The sequence below is a fragment of the Heptranchias perlo genome, chromosome 18 (genome assembly GCF_035084215.1).
Source record: "Heptranchias perlo isolate sHepPer1 chromosome 18, sHepPer1.hap1, whole genome shotgun sequence".
Classification (NCBI taxonomy): domain Eukaryota; kingdom Metazoa; phylum Chordata; class Chondrichthyes; order Hexanchiformes; family Hexanchidae; genus Heptranchias; species Heptranchias perlo.
Window position 1 is genome coordinate 3287777 of NC_090342.1, and position 17522 is coordinate 3305298.

General features: G+C 49.2%; 1 protein-coding gene across 6 annotated transcripts in view; it reads right to left on the reverse strand.

Annotated features, from left to right (window-relative positions):
- Positions 1-17522, reverse strand: part of nr1h4 (nuclear receptor subfamily 1, group H, member 4) — an 89472-nt gene that overhangs the window by 8203 nt on the left and 63747 nt on the right. For all 6 annotated transcript variants that reach the window (XM_067999229.1, XM_067999228.1, XM_067999231.1 and 3 more), the window contains one exon: positions 435-548. In XM_067999229.1, coding sequence (XP_067855330.1) covers positions 435-548 — 114 coding nt within the window. The remainder of the gene's footprint in view (positions 1-434; positions 549-17522) is intronic.

The window sequence follows — 17522 nt, forward strand, 5'->3', positions numbered from 1 at the left end:
GTAGGAAACATAGCAGCCAATTTGCACACAGCAAGATCCCACAAACAGCAATGTGATAATCACTAAATAATCTGTTTTTAATTATGTTGGTTGAGGGATAAATATTGGCCAGGATACCGGGGAGAACTCCCCGGCTTTTCTTCAAAATAGAGCCATGGACTCTTTTATACCCACCTGAGAGGGGCAGACGGGGCCTCGGTTTAACGTCTCATCCAAAAGACGGCACCTCCGACAGTGCAGCACTCCCTCAGTACTGCACCGGGAGTGTCAGCCTGGATTATGTGCTCAAGTCTCTGGAGTGGGGCTTGAACCCACAACCTAGTGATATCAGAGACAAGAGTGCTGCCCACTGAACTGCAGCTAACACAATAATATAAATGGATTATAACACGCTTGGAACACTAATATTGAATTTTGCCACGAACACTACCTACCTGGTGAGAGAATTGTGATAGCCGTTAAAAGGCTATATTCCTCTTGTGTCATCTTCAACTCCCCTATACTTCGATAGAAGTTAAACATCGGGGTGATATACTCCTCAGCTATACCTATTAAACATAGAAATTAGGCTTGATTACAATCCATTGCAATCACTTCATTGAATAACAAAGTATTTAACTCTAACTCTAAAATAAATAAGCGATATTCGAAACAAAAGCAAAATCATTTGTTGGAAATGTATAAGGGCAAATCTCCGTATCCTAACTCGCACCAAGTCCCGTTCACTCATCACCCCCTGTGCTCGCTGACCTACATTGGCTCCTGGTCCAGCAACGCCTCGATTTTAAAAATTCTCATCCTTGTGTTCAAATCCCTCCATGGCCTCACCCCTCCCTATCTCTGTAACCTCCTCCAGCCCTACAACCCTCCCAGATCTCTACACTCCTCCGATTCTGGCCTCTCGTGCATCCCCGATTTTAATCGCTCCACCATTGGCGGCCGTGCCTTCAGCTGCCTAGGCCCTAATCTCTGGAATTCCCTCCCTAAACCTCTCTTCCATTAAGACGCTCCTTAAAACCTACCTCTTTGACCAAGCTTTTGGTCACCTGTCCTAATATCTCCTTATTTGGCTCGGTGTCAAATTTTGTTTGATAATCGCTCCTGTGAAGCACCTTGGGACGTTTTACTATGTTAAAGGCGCTATATAAATGCAAGTTGTTGTTGTTGAAGACTGACAAGAGACAGTCCCAAAGATGTACAAAGTACATTTGCCAAAATTCATTCCGTAGCATCATAGAATGTTTCAGAATTGTAGAATGTTCCAGCACCGAAAGTGGCCAGTCAGCCCTTCCAATCTTTGTCACTTTATCTAATCCCACCATTGTGCTAACTTTTCACGCCCTTTAAAATTCCTCTTTTTCAAGCTAATTCCTTTTGCAATCGTCTATTTCCCTTTCAGAAGAATTTGTAAACTTGGCCACAATAATGGTTTGTGCCAGAGAATTCCACATTCTAACCATTCTTTGCATAAAGAATTTTTCCAATCTCATTTTGGGTGAGTAATTTGAGACACGACATGTGGTGAGTGTAACAGGCTTGGGAGGAAAAGGTGACTTTGGACCTAAAGATTCAGAGGGTTGTGAATCTTTGTAATTCTCTACCCCAGAGGGCCGTGGATGCTGAGTCATTGACTATATTCAAGGCTGAGATCGATAGGTTTTTAGACTCTCGGGGAATCAAGGGATATGGGGATGGGGCGGGAAAGTGGAGTTGAGGTCGAAGATCAGCCATGATCTTATTGAATGGCGGAGCAGGCTCGAGGGGCCGAATGGCCTACTCCTGCTCCTATTTCTCGTGTTCTTATGTTCTATGGTTCCCAAAGCTCTCCACCACTGGAGGGGTTTTTCTCACCTCATGCCTGGGTCTGTTGTAGACTAATTGATAGAGATTGATTGCTGCAATTAGTCAATAATTCCATTATCATTGTATCGTGCAACTACCAGGATGGTAGAAGGTGAACGAGATGGCCCTGAGTCTTTTTGCGTCTAGCGATCCCTATGTTCCTCATTGTTTCACTATAATTTGCATCCTCTTATTTGCATTTCACTGATCTGTGGATAAATTTATCACAATCGACTTACCCTCCCACCTTTAATGACCCGACTATCTGCCCACCAGATACGCAAAAAGGTTAAAGTTCACATGCACACGCCATGTGAATATGAGTACTGAGATCACATGTGGCTAATTGGGAATCCAGATGTGGCTAATTACATTTCTGATTAGTGGCTAATTTATTGGTATAGTGTAAAGGGTTTGACTGCACACAGACTCCCTTGGCCACAGTGCAGTACATCGCCAGTGATACCCTGGGACACTTTGATAAGTCGCCAGTGGGAGGGAGAGAGGAGGAGGGTACAAATTGCAAATATTTAAGAGAACTGAAAAGAAAGATGGCACAACAAACACTGAAAACTGGGAGTTCGCTGCTTATTTGACGTGTTTCCAATTTTAAAAAAGGACAAACATTTTCACCACAAATCTAATAACTCCTAAAATACAATCACGCATAATAACTGCATTGAGTTTATCCGGCAGAAATGTCCTATCAAAATAAATCTGTTGACCTCAAACAAAATAAGGTTTGTACTGGAAAATATTTACATGATATCACTGCTCCCATCAGCACAGTAAGGAAACAGGCACAATGAAATATCTGTTTGTTTCTATTTAGCCTCTGTCTCTCTCTCTTGCTCTCTCTGGCTCGCTCTCTCTCGAAGCCCCCGTAATGAGTTCAAATCCCACCCTGGGCAGTTTGCGAATTTCAATTCAGCTTAAAACAAAAATCTGGAAATTAAAAAGCTGTTATCAGCAAAAATGACCATGAGGCAGTCGGATTTCGTAAAAACTCAACTGGTTCACTAATCAGCCATGACCCGATTGAATGGTGGAGCAGGCTCGAGGGGCCGAATGGCCTACCCCTGCTCCTATTTCTTATGTTCTAATGTCCTTTGGGGGAGGAAACCGGCCGTCCTTACCCAGTCTGGGCCCATATGTGACTCCAGTCCCCACACACCAACGTGGTTGACGCTTCACTGCCCTCTGGCGGTCTTAGTGATGGGCAATAAATGCCGGCCCTGCCAGCCACGCCCACGTCCCAAGAATTGATATATTTTTTTAAATTCCCTGAAACAGCAAGACCGAGAAGGGTACAGATGACTCTGTGGTTGCGGTTTGTATACAGATGGAGCCAGTCCTGCCCTTACAAGCTCCTCTCTTAAGACTCGCCTTCCCTCCCTGTCTATCCCTCCCCGTCCATCCCACTATTAGTACTGCAGCTCCTGATGACCCAGCCAGTTCAGAGATGACCTGCGTGACCAACAGGCCAGAGAGGTTCCAGTTTTGATCCTCAGTCTGTGCTGAGTGAGATGATCTCCATTGAGTTGACAGTGATGAGGAAAGAACAAACGTTGACATAGCATCTCATTACATCTCAAAGGGCCTCACAACCAGTTAATTACCTTTGACAAGCAATCGCTGTTGGTATGTAGGCAAGTGTGGTGGCCTTTTTGTGCACAGCAAGATCCCGCCAACAGCAATGAAATGAATGACCAGTTAATCTGTCTTGGGCTGAGGGAGGAATGTTGGCCAGGACACCAGGAGAGCTCCCTAATTTTCTTTGAAAAGTGCTGTTGGATCTTTACAATCCACCTGGACAGGTAGACGGGGCCTCTGTTGAAACGTCTGGCTCAAAGGATGCCCCTCTGACACTGCAGCACTCCCTCGGCACTGCAATAAAGTGTCAGCCTAGATTTGTTCACTCAAGTCCTGGAGTGGGGCTTGAACCCATGGCTTGGTGACTCAAGAGGTCATACATTACACCTCACTGCCATTGGGTCAGGCAGCCTCTCGCTGTGCATAAAATTGCCGCTAAACTCTTTATCGGAGCGATTCCACAATCCAGCATTCCGAGGGAGCACTTCTCAGGAAATCACGGATCAAGACTTGGCAAACGTAAGAACATAAGAAATAGGAGCAGGAGCAGCTTTCCTGAGCTGTACAGTACCAATCCTGTCCTCTTAGAGGGAGTGCTGCACTGTCGGAGGGTCAGTACTGAGGGAGTGCTGCACTGTCGGAGGGTCAGTACTGAGGGAGCGCTGCACTGTCGGAGGGTCAGTACTGAGGGAGCGCTGCACTGTCGGAGGGTCAGTACTGAGGGAGTGCTGCACTGTCGGAGGGTCAGTACTGAGGGAGCACGGCACTGACGGAGGGGCAGTACTGAGGGAGCGCTGCACTGTCGGAGGGTCAGTTCTGAGGGAGCGCTGCACTGTCGGAGGGTCAGTACTGAGGGAGCGCTGCACTGTCGGAGGGTCAGTACTGAGGGAGCACGGCACTGACGGAGGGGCAGTACTGAGGGAGCGCCGCACTGTCGGAGGGGCAGTACTGAGGGAGCGCCGCACTGTCGGAGGGGCAGTACTGAGGGAGCGCCGCACTGTCGGAGGGGCAGTACTGAGGGAGCGCCGCACTGTCGGAGGGGCAGTACTGAGGGAATCCTGCACTGCCCGAGGTGCTGTCTGTCAGATGAGATGTTAAACTGAGGCCCCGTCTGCCCTCACAGGTGGACGTAAAAGATCCCAGGGCCACTATTCGAAGAAGAGCAGGGGAGTGCTCCCCAGTGTCCTGGCCAATAATTATCCCTCAACCAACATCATTAAAAAAACAGATAATCCGGTCACTATCACATGGTGGGAGCTTTCTGTGCACAAATTGGCTTCCGTGTTTCTCTACATTCAAAAAACTCCATAAAGAGCTTTGAGACATCGTTCTTTTCTTTTGTTCACTTCTATAACAATTTAAGTCTGTCTTGTACTCCAAATAACACCTCGACAGAGCCGACTCGTCTCCCATTCCTAGACATATACAAACAACGCCCAAAATCTCTTCATAACCCACCTCTCCCTGGATGGGTTAAAGCTTGGAGATCGGCCAGGGGGGTAGGTCCTGGGGGGGGAGGGGCGGGGAGGGGAGGAGAGGGGAGGGGGCGGGAAGGGGAGGAGAGGGGAGGGGGCGGGAAGGGGAGGAGAGGGGAGGGGGCGGGAAGGGGAGGAGAGGGGAGGGGGCAGGGAGGGGAGGAGATGGGAGGGGGCGGGGAGGGGAGGAGAGGGGAGGGGAGGGGAGGAGATGGGAGGGGGGATCGCAGTCTGGCAGCAGCCCTCAGTATGGCCGCGGAGCCGGGAGGAGGGGTGATAAGTGAGAAAAGGTTTACTCACCTGATCTTCCGCAGCCTCCTTTTAAGGATCACTGAGTCGGCAACTAGAGAGTCGGATAAAAACTAGAGTCTGGCAACGCCTCGATTTTAAAATTCTCATCCTTGTGTTCAAATCCCTCCATGGCCTCGCCCCCTCCCTATTTCTGTAACCTCCTCCAGCCCTACAACCCTCCGAGATCTCTGCGCTCCTCCATTTCTGGCCTCTTGCGCATCCCCCGATTTCCATCACTCCACCATTGGCGGCCGTGCCTTCAGCCGCCTAGACCCTAAGCTCTGGAATTCCCTCCCTAAACCTCTCCGCCTCTCTCTCCTCCTTTAAGACGCTCCTTAAAACCCACCTCTTTAACCAAGCTTTTGGTCACCTGTCCTAATATCTCCCTATGTGGCTCGGTGTCAAATTTTGTCTGATAATCGCTGCTGTGAAGCGCCTTGGGATGTTTTGCTACATTAAAGGCGCTATATAAATGCAAATTACTGTTGTTGTAGTCGGAGCTTGCTTGAGGCGATCGCCAGGGACACCTAAAAATCACCAGAGCCAATATAATGTTGGACCAATTTCAGGCGCCTTCGGGTTGGGGGAGAGAGCCTCGTGAAATTCGGCTGTTTCTCCCCCCATTTCGTCCCCGAGAAACGGGCAAAACGAGGCACAATATTGCCCCCCCAGCCACGAGTATAAAATCCAACTTCCAACCAGCTCGCAGTTTATCACTATCACCACTAGGTGGGGGTGCCTCCTGTCATTTTATCTTTCCGCAGCCGAGCCACTGAGATTTTATATTTTTAACAATTTAACAATGACGTCTCGGCGTCAAAATCCTTCCTTGCAGAGGCGAAATCATTAAAAACCTGAAGGTCTTTTATCGAATTATGTGGCGAATAGTCGCGGAGAGGAAAATAAGCCAGAAGGACACTGTCACCAGGAGGAGTATTTGTAAAATGATTTTTTTGTTTGGGGATTTAGTAAAGTTAAACCCTAAATGATCAGGCGGGTGATGTGTCCCAATGCAAGTCCTGTCATCTAGTCGTGCGTTTCTAAACGATTGAACATTTTTTGATGAAGTTGGTGCCACTTTAAAGAAAGTGTGCGACCAAGTGTTCAGTTTAGCCACTGGCCTTACTATCACAGTGAAAGAAAAAAGTCTTGCATTTATATAGCGCCTTTCACGACCTCAGGACGCCTCAAAGCGCTTTACAGCCAATTAAGTACTTTTTGAAGTGTAGTCACTGTTGTAATGTAGGAAACGCAGCAGCCAATTTGCGCACAGCAAGGTCCCACAAACAGCAATGAGATAATGACCAGATAATCTGTTTTAGGGCTGAATGGCCTGTTTCTGTGCTGCAGACTCAATGTAGTGATGTTGGTTCAGGGATAAATATTGGCCAAGACACTGGGGAGAACACCCCTGCTCTTGTTCGAAACAGTGACCGTGGGATCTTTCACATCCACTTGAGAGGCAGACGGGGCCTTGGTTTAACACCTCATCCAAAAGACGGCACCTCCGACAGTGCAGCACTCCCTCAGTACTGGCACTGGAGCATCAGTTTAGATTTTGTGCTCAAGTCTCTGGAGTGGGGCTTAGAACTCATGACCTTCTAACTCCACAGGTGAAGAGTGCTACCCACCGAGCCACGGCTGATCGTAGAGTAGCGTCTGCTCCAGACCAACAACAACCCAAAGGCAGACTCATGATCTCACTCCCGACTGCAGATGGGAGTGTTTCAAACTGCATCCGGAGACCCTCTGTTCAGCTGCGTCTGCCGTTTCCCTCCCTTCCCCTCGCCCACCAAGCCAAACCTCCCCTAGAGCTCCCCCCTGCCCTAGCCCAGGACCCGAATCTTTCTCTAGTTTCTCTCCTATCCCCCCTCACGCCCTCTCCGAGCTCATCTTGACCATGAGACCCACCTCCTGCTCCCTCGATCCTGTGCCCACTAAACTGCTGACCACCCAACTTCCCTTCCAGGCCCCCATGTTAGCTGATATTGTTAACGGTTCCCTCTCCTCAGGTACTGTCCCCCTCCCCTTCAAATCTGCCGTCATCACCCACCCTCCTCAAAAAAATCACCCAAAGTTCATTTGGACTTTTGAGTTGAAAGTTGGCATGGGAGACCCCCAATTTTGGGCTTTCTGAAACTCAAGACGAGGTGTGCGGTCAGAATGGGGCTGATCAGAAACTATTGGTCTGGTCACTTGGCAGGGACTGGATTTCAAAACAATCGACAGATTCGGCTCACCCTGGAATTTAAATCCTCTCCTATTGGTCCTTCGGAGCTGCTCATTGACAGATACCACCGCAGACCTCAACTGATTGGCTCTCTGGTAACTTGATGAACTGAAGCGTCAGCTCATCACGAGAGGGGGAGTAAAAAAGGAATTTTCTTACCAGTTTAAAAAAATGGTTTAAATGAAATACCAACAAAGGGGATCATGGAAATTTCCCCATTCTCCCCACCCCCCCATAGTAAAAGTGCATTTACGCTCCTGTAGGATCCATGCAAAGCAAAATCGTTCTAGAGCAATAAACACCTGCTCCCTCTCCCACTAAATACCCACTCCCTCCCCCACCTTAAACACCCGCTCCCTCCCCCACCTTAAACACCCGCTCCCTCCCCCCCAAATACCCGCTCCCTCCCCCACCCTAAACACCCGCTCCTTCCCCCCCTAAATACCCACTCCCTCCCCCACCTTAAACACCCGCTCCCTCCCCCACCCTAAACACCCGCTCCCTCCCCCACCCTAAACACCCGCTCCCTCCCCCACCCTAAACACCCGCTCCCTCCCCCCCTAAATACCCACTCCCTCCCCCACCTTAAACACCCGCTCCCTCCCCCACCTTAAACACCCGCTCCCTCCCCCCCCTAAATACCCACTCCCTCCCCCACCTTAAACACCCGCTCCCTCCCCCACCTTAAACACCCGCTCCCTCCCCCACCCTAAACACCTGCTCCCTCCCCCACCTTAAACACCTGCTCCCTCCCCCACCTTAAACACCCGCTCCCTCCCCCACCTTAAACACCCGCTCCCTCCCCCCCTAAATACCCACTCCCTCCCCCACCTTAAACACCCGCTCCCTCCCCCCCTAAATACCCACTCCCTCCCCCACCTTAAACACCCGCTCCCTCCCCCACCCTAAACACCTGCTCCCTCCCCCACCTTAAACACCTGCTCCCTCCCCCACCTTAAATACCCGCTCCCTCCCCCACCTTAAACACCCGCTCCCTCCCCCCCTAAATACCCACTCCCTCCCCCACCTTAAACACCTGCTCCCTCCCCCGCCTTAAACACCCGCTCCCTCCCCCACCTTAAACACCTGCTCCCTCCCCCGCCTTAAACACCCACTCCCTCCCCCGCCCTAAACACCCGCTCCCTCCCCCACCTTAAACACCCGCTCCCTCCCCCACCTTAAACACCCACTCCCTCCCCCGCCCTAAACACCCGCTCCCTCCCCCACCCTAAACACCCACTCCCTCCCCCACCCTAAACACCCACTCCCTCCCCCACCTTAAACACCCGCTCCCTCCCCCACCTTAAACACCCGCTCCCTCCCCCACCCTAAACACCCACTCCCTCCCCCACCCTAAACACCCACTCCCTCCCCCACCCTAAACACCCGCTCCCTCCCCCACCTTAAACACCCACTCCCTCCCCCACCCTAAACACCCACTCCCTCCCCCACCCTAAACACCCACTCCCTCCCCCACCTTAAACACCCGCTCCCTCCCCCACCTTAAACACCCGCTCCCTCCCCCACCCTAAACACCCACTCCCTCCCCCACCCTAAACACCCACTCCCTCCCCCACCCTAAACACCCACTCCCTCCCCCACCTTAAACACCCGCTCCCTCCCCCACCCTAAACACCCGCTCCCTCCCCCACCTTAAACACCCGCTCCCTCCCCCACCCTAAACACCCGCTCCTTCCCCCACCCTAAACACCCGCTCCCTCCCCGACCCTAAACACCCACTCCCTCCCCCACCCTAAACACCACCCCCTCTCTCTGTAACCTTCTACAACTCTCCGAGTTTCTGTGTTTCTGCAATTCTGGCCTCTTGTGCATCCCCGATTTTAATCGCTCCACCATTGGCGGCCGTTCCTTCAGCTGCCTGGGCCCTAAGCTCTGGAATTCCCTCCCTAAACCTCTCCGCCTCTCTCTCCTCCTTTAAGTCGCTCCTTAAAACCTACCTCTTGGACCGAGCTTTTGGTCACCTGTCCTAATATCTCCTTATGTGGCTCGGTGTCAGATTTTGTCAGATTTACGCTCCTGCGAAGCGCCCAGGGACGTTTTACTGAGGTAAAGGCTCTATATAAATGCAAGCTGTTGTTGTTGATGTAAACTGGTATCGGGCAAAATTTCTCCCAGTATTTTACCATTTCCGTTTCTCTCGTTCATTGAGATGAGCAGCTGAGGCTAATATCCTGAATGGCAGGATTACGCCTGACGGGTAGGAGCTGTGTTTGGGGCCCGTGTTTATTATAGGGCTGAATTAAACTCAGAAAAAGCAAAGGATGTGTTTGAAAGTAGGAGAGTTCATCACACAGATGATTCCAATCGAGGAGCTGGCATCAACAGAAATCTCCTGTCTCATTAACGATGAATGTATGGAGGTTTCATGTTTTGAAAACCTTTTCAAGTTTCCGTATCTCTATTATTATTATGTGGGCGTAAATTCAGAATAGTCCGTGATGCAAATAAAATAAATGGCCATTTATACTTTCCCTGCAAATAGATACGGAGTAGAAGAAGCTTTTTTTATTATCTTAAATCTGCATGTGAATAAAGGCTTCGATAGAAAGGGCAGCACTAGATACAAGCCATTCATTTCAGAGAATATTAAGAATTCATTATAGACTCTTGTATAATCTGAGAGGCACAGATGAATTATCCATGAGAATGGCCTTAAGTTAAAGAGTTGATCGATGACAATGTGAAGGACTCGTGTGGACAGTTCAGGCAAAACCCTCTCATTTATCTCACCCAGAATGTCGCAGCTCAACAATGGGGCCAGATGATATCTTAGTCCTCAATGTCCAAATTAAATCAGAATTATCTTCCCAGTCCACCTGGAGGTCTGATTTCTTCAACAATGGCATTTAAAGCTGCCATTATTGCTCAGAAGTGCTCCTCAATATTAAAAAAGAATGGACACACATCAGGAAATGACAAGCTGAAGAATCAATTTCTGGGACGGCGTCAGGATCAGCTGGTATTGAAGGAAGAATCAAAAACTTGCTTCAGCTTGGGACGAATGAGATGAGCTCCAGACACTTGAGCCCCAGAATCCAGGCCGACACTCCTCGGGTCCAGTACTGAGGGAGTGCTGCGCTGTCGGAGGTGCCGTCTTTCGGTTGAGACGCTAAACAGAGGCCCCCGTCTGCCCCCTCGGGTGGACGTAAAAGATCCCACGGCCACTATTCAAAGAAGAGCCGGGGAGTTCTCCCCGGTGTCCTGGGCCAATATTTATCCCTCAACCAACTATCTGGTCATTTATCTCATTGCTGTTTGTGGGATCTTGCTGTGTGCAAATTGGCTGCTGCGTTTCCTACATTACAACAGCGACTACACTTCAAAAATACTTTATTGGCTGTAAAGCGCTTTGGGATGTCCTGAGGTCGTGAAAGGCGCTATATAAATGCAAGTTTTTATTTTGGCTCTGATAGTAAAGCTGAACCGTTGTAAAACATTGTTTAGACCCCAGCTGGAGTATTGTGGCCAATTTTGGACACCACACTTTAGGAAGGATATCAAGGCCTTAGAGCAGAGAAGGATAAGGGGGGATTTAATAGAGGTCTTCAAACTTGAGGGGTTTTGATCGAGTAAATAAGGAGAAACTGTTCCCAGGGGCAGAAGGGTCGGCAATCAGAGGACACAGATTTAAGAAAATTGGCAGAAGAAACCAAAGGAGAGATAAAGAGAATTTTTTTTAATGCAGCAAGCTGTTATTGTTAATTGCATCCATATGATTTATATCAAAGAGTGTTAATTGTATTCAGGTGTGTTTCAATTGGGGACTCTCTTGTATCCATTTAAATGAGAGCTTATCTAGGGGGTGCACGGTGTGTAATGGGGATCTCCGTGAATAAAGGCTTGGAAGCAACTGAAGACCAGGCTCTGGTGTTCCATCCGTCACCACCGGGCTATCCAATTTATTACAGTTATGATCTGGAATGTACTGCGTGAAAGGGCGGTGGAAACAGATTCAATAATAACTTTCAAAAGGGAATTGGATAAATACTTGAAGGAGAAAAGTTTGCAGGTCTATTGGGAAAGAGCAGGGGGAGTGGGATTAATTGGATAGCTCTTTCAAAGAGGCGGCACAGGCATGATGGGCCGAATGGCCTCCTTCTGTGCTGCAAGAGTCTATGATTCTACAGCAGTTGAAGAAGGCCCACCACCATATTTTCAGAGCAACTTGGGGTGGGCCTTGACTGTATCGCCCAAATCCTGAAGACAATGTGGAAATTGAACTCTGCTTTTCAAGCCCCTCATTTACAGATTTTTTTTTTTAAGTTATATACAAATTAATGTTGGTCATTTCAGATAACAGAATTTTTACATGCAAACCATTGCAAATTGTTATGTCAACATTTCCCATTGTCAATTGTCACGGTGTAATTACAGTCTCTGGCCACTGGTTGGCTGTGTGGTGGCAGTTCCCACTGCACCCTGGGCTGGATCGCAAAGTGATCTCACTAACTGGCGGGCAGTGTAAAGAAAGAACTCGTCCCGTCACAGATAGAGAGGTCAGGACTCTAACCGCTCGACAGCAGACAACAAAGAATGTGACAAACTCACTTCTCCAAACTAATTAATTGTCGGAAGCAGCTAATAAACAACGCAAGTGCTTTTTACTTTTGAGTTGATGGGGTAGAAATTGGGATACGCTGCTCCCGTTTAACGGGCGTAAAACAGACCAATTTAGCAGTGGGACAACAGGCATCCAATCCGCACAGGAGTTGGTCCCATTGTAAATTCATGGAGACCATTTTTTAGGCAAGACACTCCAGCCAATCAAAACTATATAATCCAAGACACAGGGCGGAGAGGGAGGGGGAGGGGGGTTGGGGAGAGTATTGCTCTATGGGGGGGGGGAGTGAATTAATTTGTCTGGTGGGGGGAGGAGTGTATTGTTTTATCTGGGGGGGGAGTGTATTGTTTTATCTGGGGGGGAGGAGTGTATTGTTTTATCTGGGGGGGAGTGTATTGTTTTATCTGGGGGGGGAGTGTATTGTTTTATCTGGGGGGGAGGAGTGTATTGTTTTATCTGGGGGGGGGGGAGTGTATTGTTTTATCTGGGGGGGGGAGTGTATTGTTTTATCTGCGGTGGGAGGAGTGTATTGTTTTATCTGGGGGGGAGGAGTGTATTGTTTTATCTGGGGGGGGGAGTGTATTGTTTTATCTGGGGGGAGGAGTGTATTGTTTTATCTGGGGGGGAGGAGTGTATTGTTTTATCTGGGGGGGGAGTGTATTGTTTTATCTGGGGGGAGGAGTGTATTGTTTTATCTGGGGGGGGGAGGAGTGTATCGTTTTATCTGGGGGGGAGGAGTGTATCGTTTTATCTGGGGGGGAGTGTATCGTTTTATCTGGGGGGGGGGGAGTGTATTGTTTTATCTGGGGGGGGGGGGAGTGTATTGTTTTATCTGGGGGGGGGAGTGTATTGTTTTATCTGGGGGGGGAGTGTATTGTTTTATCTGGGGGGGGGAGTGTATTGTTTTATCTGGGGGGGAGGAGTGTATTGTTTTATCTGGGGGGGAGGAGTGTATTGTTTTATCTGGGGGGGGAGTGTATTGTTTTATCTGGGGGGGAGGAGTGTATTGTTTTATCTGGGGGGGAGGAGTGTATTGTTTTATCTGGGGGGGAGTGTATTGTTTTATCTGGGGGGGGAGTGTATTGTTTTAACTGGGGGGGGAGGAGTGTATTGTTTTATCTGGGGGGGGAGGAGTGTATTGTTTTATCTGGGGGCGGAGTGTATTGTTTTAACTGGGGGGGGAGGAGTGTATTGTTTTATCTGGGGGGGGTAGTGTATAGTTTTATCTGGGGGGGGAGTGTATTGTTTTATCTGGGGGGGGGAGAGTATTGTTTTATCTGTGGGGGAGGAGTGTATTGTTTTATCTGGGGGGGGAGTGTATCGTTTTATCTGCGGGGGGAGGAGTGTATTGTTTTATCTGGGGGGGGGGAGTGTATTGTTTTATCTGGGGGGGGAGGAGTGTATTGTTTTATCTGGGGGGGGAGTGTATTGTTTTATCTGGGGGGGAGGAGTGTATTGTTTTATCTGGGGGGGAGGAGTGTATTGTTTTATCTGGGGGGGGAGTGTATTGTTTTATCTGGGGGGGAGGAGTGTATTGTTTTATCTGGGGGGGAGGAGTGTATTGTTTTATCTGGGGGGGGTGTATTGTTTTATCTGGGGGGGGGAGTGTATTGTTTTATCTGGGGGGGAGGAGTGTATCGTTTTATCTGGGGGGGAGGAGTGTATTGTTTTATCTGGGGGGGAGGAGTGTATCGTTTTATCTGGGGGGGGGGAGTGTATTGTTTTATCTGGGGGGGGAGTGTATTGTTTTATCTGGGGGGGGGGAGTGTATTGTTTTATCTGGGGGGGAGGAGTGTATTGTTTTATCTGGGGGGGAGGAGTGTATCGTTTTATCTGGGGGGGAGGAGTGTATTGTTTTATCTGGGGGGGAGGAGTGTATCGTTTTATCTGGGGGGGGAGGAGTGTATTGTTTTATCTGGGGGGGGGTGTGTATTGTTTTATCTGGGGGGGGAGTGTATTGTTTTATCTGGGGGGGAGGAGTGTATCGTTTTATCTGGGGGGGGAGGAGTGTATTGTTTTATCTGGGGGGAGGAGTGTATCGTTTTATCTGGGGGGGAGGAGTGTATTGTTTTATCTGGGGGGGAGGAGTGTATCGTTTTATCTGGGGGGGGAGGAGTGTATTGTTTTATCTTGGGGGGGGGAGCGTATTGTTTTATCTGGGGGGAGGAGTGTATTGTTTTATCTGGGGGGGAGGAGTGTATCGTTTTATCTGGGGGGGGAGGAGTGTATTGTTTTATCTGGGGGGGGGTGTGTATTGTTTTATCTGGGGGGGGAGTGTATTGTTTTATCTGGGGGGGAGGAGTGTATTGTTTTATCTGGGGGGGAGGAGTGTATCGTTTTATCTGGGGGGGGGTGTGTATTGTTTTATCTGGGGGGGAGTGTATTGTTTTAACTGGGGGGGGAGGAGTGTATTGTTTTATCTGGGGGGGGAGTGTATTGTTTTATCTGGGGGGGGAGTGTATTGTTTTAACTGGGGGGGGGAGTGTATTGTTTTATCTGGGGGGGGGTGTGTATTGTTTTATCTGGGGGGGAGTGTATTGTTTTAACTGGGGGGGGAGGAGTGTATTGTTTTATCTGGGGGGGGAGTGTATTGTTTTATCTGGGGGGGGAGTGTATTGTTTTAACTGGGGGGGGGAGTGTATTGTTTTATCTGGGGGGGAGGAGTGTATTGTTTTATCTGGGGGGGAGGAGTGTATTGTTTTATCTGGGGGGGGAGTGTATTGTTTTATCTGGGGGAGGAGTGTATTGTTTTATCTGGGGGGGAGGAGTGTATTGTTTTAACTGGGGGGGGAGGAGTGTATTGTTTTATCTGGGGGGGGAGTGTATTGTTTTATCTGGGGGGGGAGTGTATTGTTTTATCTGGGGGGGGGAGTGTATTGTTTTATCTGGGGGGGGAGTGTATTGTTTTATCTGGGGGGGGAGTGTATTGTTTTATCTGGGGGGGGGGAGTGTATTGTTTTATCTGGGGGGGGAGTGTATTGTTTTATCTGGGGGGGGGGAGTGTATTGTTTTATCTGGGGGGGGGAGTGTATTGTTTTATCTGGGGGGGGAGTGTATTGTTTTATCTGGGGGGGGGGAGTGTATTGTTTTATCTGGGGGGGGAGTGTATTGTTTTATCTGGGGGGGGAGTGTATTGTTTTATCTGGGGGGGGGGAGTGTATTGTTTTATCTGGGGGGGGAGTGTATTGTTTTATCTGGGGGGGGAGTGTATTGTTTTATCTGGGGGGGAGGAGTGTATTGTTTTATCTGGGGGGGGAGTGTATTGTTTTATCTGGGGGGGGGAGTGTATTGTTTTATCTGGGGGGGAGGAGTGTATTGTTTTATCTGGGGGGGGGGAGTGTATTGTTTTATCTGGGGGGGAGGAGTGTATTGTTTTATCTGGGGGGGGGGAGTGTATTGTTTTATCTGGGGGGGGGGAGTGTATTGTTTTATCTGGGGAGGGGGGAGCGTATTGTTTTATCTGGGGGGGGGGAGCGTATTGTTTTATCTGGGGGGGGAGTGTATTGTTTTATCTGGGGGGGGAGTGTATTGTTTTATCTGGGGGGGGAGCGTATTGTTTTATCTGGGGGGGGGAGTGTATTGTTTTATCTGGGGGGGGAGTGTATTGTTTTATCTGGGGGGGGAGCGTATTGTTTTATCTGCGGGGGGGAGTGTATTGTTTTATCTGGGGGGGGGGAGCGTATTGTTTTATCTGGGGGGGGGAGTGTATTGTTTTATCTGGGGGGGGGAGTGTATTGTTTTATCTGGGGGGGGGAGTGTATCGTTTTATCTGGGGGGGGAGTGTATTGTTTTATCTGGGGGGGGAGTGTATTGTTTTATCTGGGGGGGGAGCGTATTGTTTTATCTGGGGGGGGAGTGTATTGTTTTATCTGGGGGGGAGGAGTGTATTGTTTTATCTGGGGGGGGAGCGTATTGTTTTATCTGGGGGGGGAGTGTATTGTTTTATCTGGGGGGGAGGAGTGTATCGTTTTATCTGGGGGGGGGGAGTGTATTGTTTTATCTGGGGGGGGAGTGTATTGTTTTATCTGGGGGGGGAGTGTATTGTTTTATCTGGGGGGGGGGGAGTGTATTGTTTTATCTGGGGGGGGAGTGTATTGTTTTATCTGGGGGGGGAGTGTATTGTTTTATCTGGGGGGGGGGGAGTGTATTGTTTTATCTGGGGGGGGAGTGTATTGTTTTATCTGGGGGGGGGGAGTGTATTGTTTTATCTGGGGGGGGAGTGTATTGTTTTATCTGGGGGGGGAGTGTATTGTTTTATCTGGGGGGGGAGCGTATTGTTTTATCTGGGGGGGGAGAGTATTGTTTTATCTGGGGGGGAGGAGTGTATTGTTTTATCTGGGGGGGGAGTGTATTGTTTTATCTGGGGGGGGGAGTGTATTGTTTTATCTGGGGGGGAGGAGTGTATTGTTTTATCTGGGGGGGGGGAGTGTATTGTTTTATCTGGGGGGGAGGAGTGTATTGTTTTATCTGGGGGGGGGGAGTGTATTGTTTTATCTGGGGGGGGGAGTGTATTGTTTTATCTGGGGGGGAGGAGTGTATTGTTTTATCTGGGGAGGGGGGAGCGTATTGTTTTATCTGGGGGGGGGGAGCGTATTGTTTTATCTGGGGGGGGAGTGTATTGTTTTATCTGGGGGGGGAGCGTATTGTTTTATCTGCGGGGGGGAGTGTATTGTTTTATCTGGGGGGGGGGAGCGTATTGTTTTATCTGGGGGGGGAGTGTATTGTTTTATCTGGGGGGGGGAGTGTATTGTTTTATCTGGGGGGGGGAGTGTATCGTTTTATCTGGGGGGGGAGTGTATTGTTTTATCTGGGGGGGGAGTGTATTGTTTTATCTGGGGGGGGAGTGTATTGTTTTATCTGGGGGAGGGAGTGTATCGTTTTATCTGGGGGGGGGAGCGTATTGTTTTATCTGGGGGGGGGAGTGTATCGTTTTATCTGGGGGGGGAGTGTATTGTTTTATCTGGGGGGGGGAGTGTATTGTTTTATCTGGGGGGGGAGGAGTGTATTGTTTTATCTGGGGGGGGAGCGTATTGTTTTATCTGGGGGGGGAGCGTATTGTTTTATCTTGGGGGGGGGAGTGTATTGTTTTATCTGGGGGGGGGAGTGTATTGTTTTATCTGGGGGGGGAGGAGTGTATTGTTTTATCTGGGGGGGGAGTGTATTGTTTTATCTGGGGGGGGAGTGTATTGTTTTATCTGGGGGGGGAGCGTATTGTTTTATCTGGGGGGGGGAGTGTATTGTTTTATCTGGGGGGGGGGGGAGTGTATTGTTTTATCTGGGGGGGGAGGAGTGTATTGTTTTATCTGGGGGGGGAGTGTATCGTTTTATCTGCGGGGGAGGAGGAATTAATCCTGACGAATGTTCTGTCTCACTAAGTGCGTCAGAAGCTTTTCCTATCTCCAACCTATCCCCACTCAATCTGTATCACTGAGTGTGTGTGCGATCACTTCATCTTTATCTTTATCTTTATCTTTATCTTTATCTTTATCTTTATCTTTATCTTTATCTT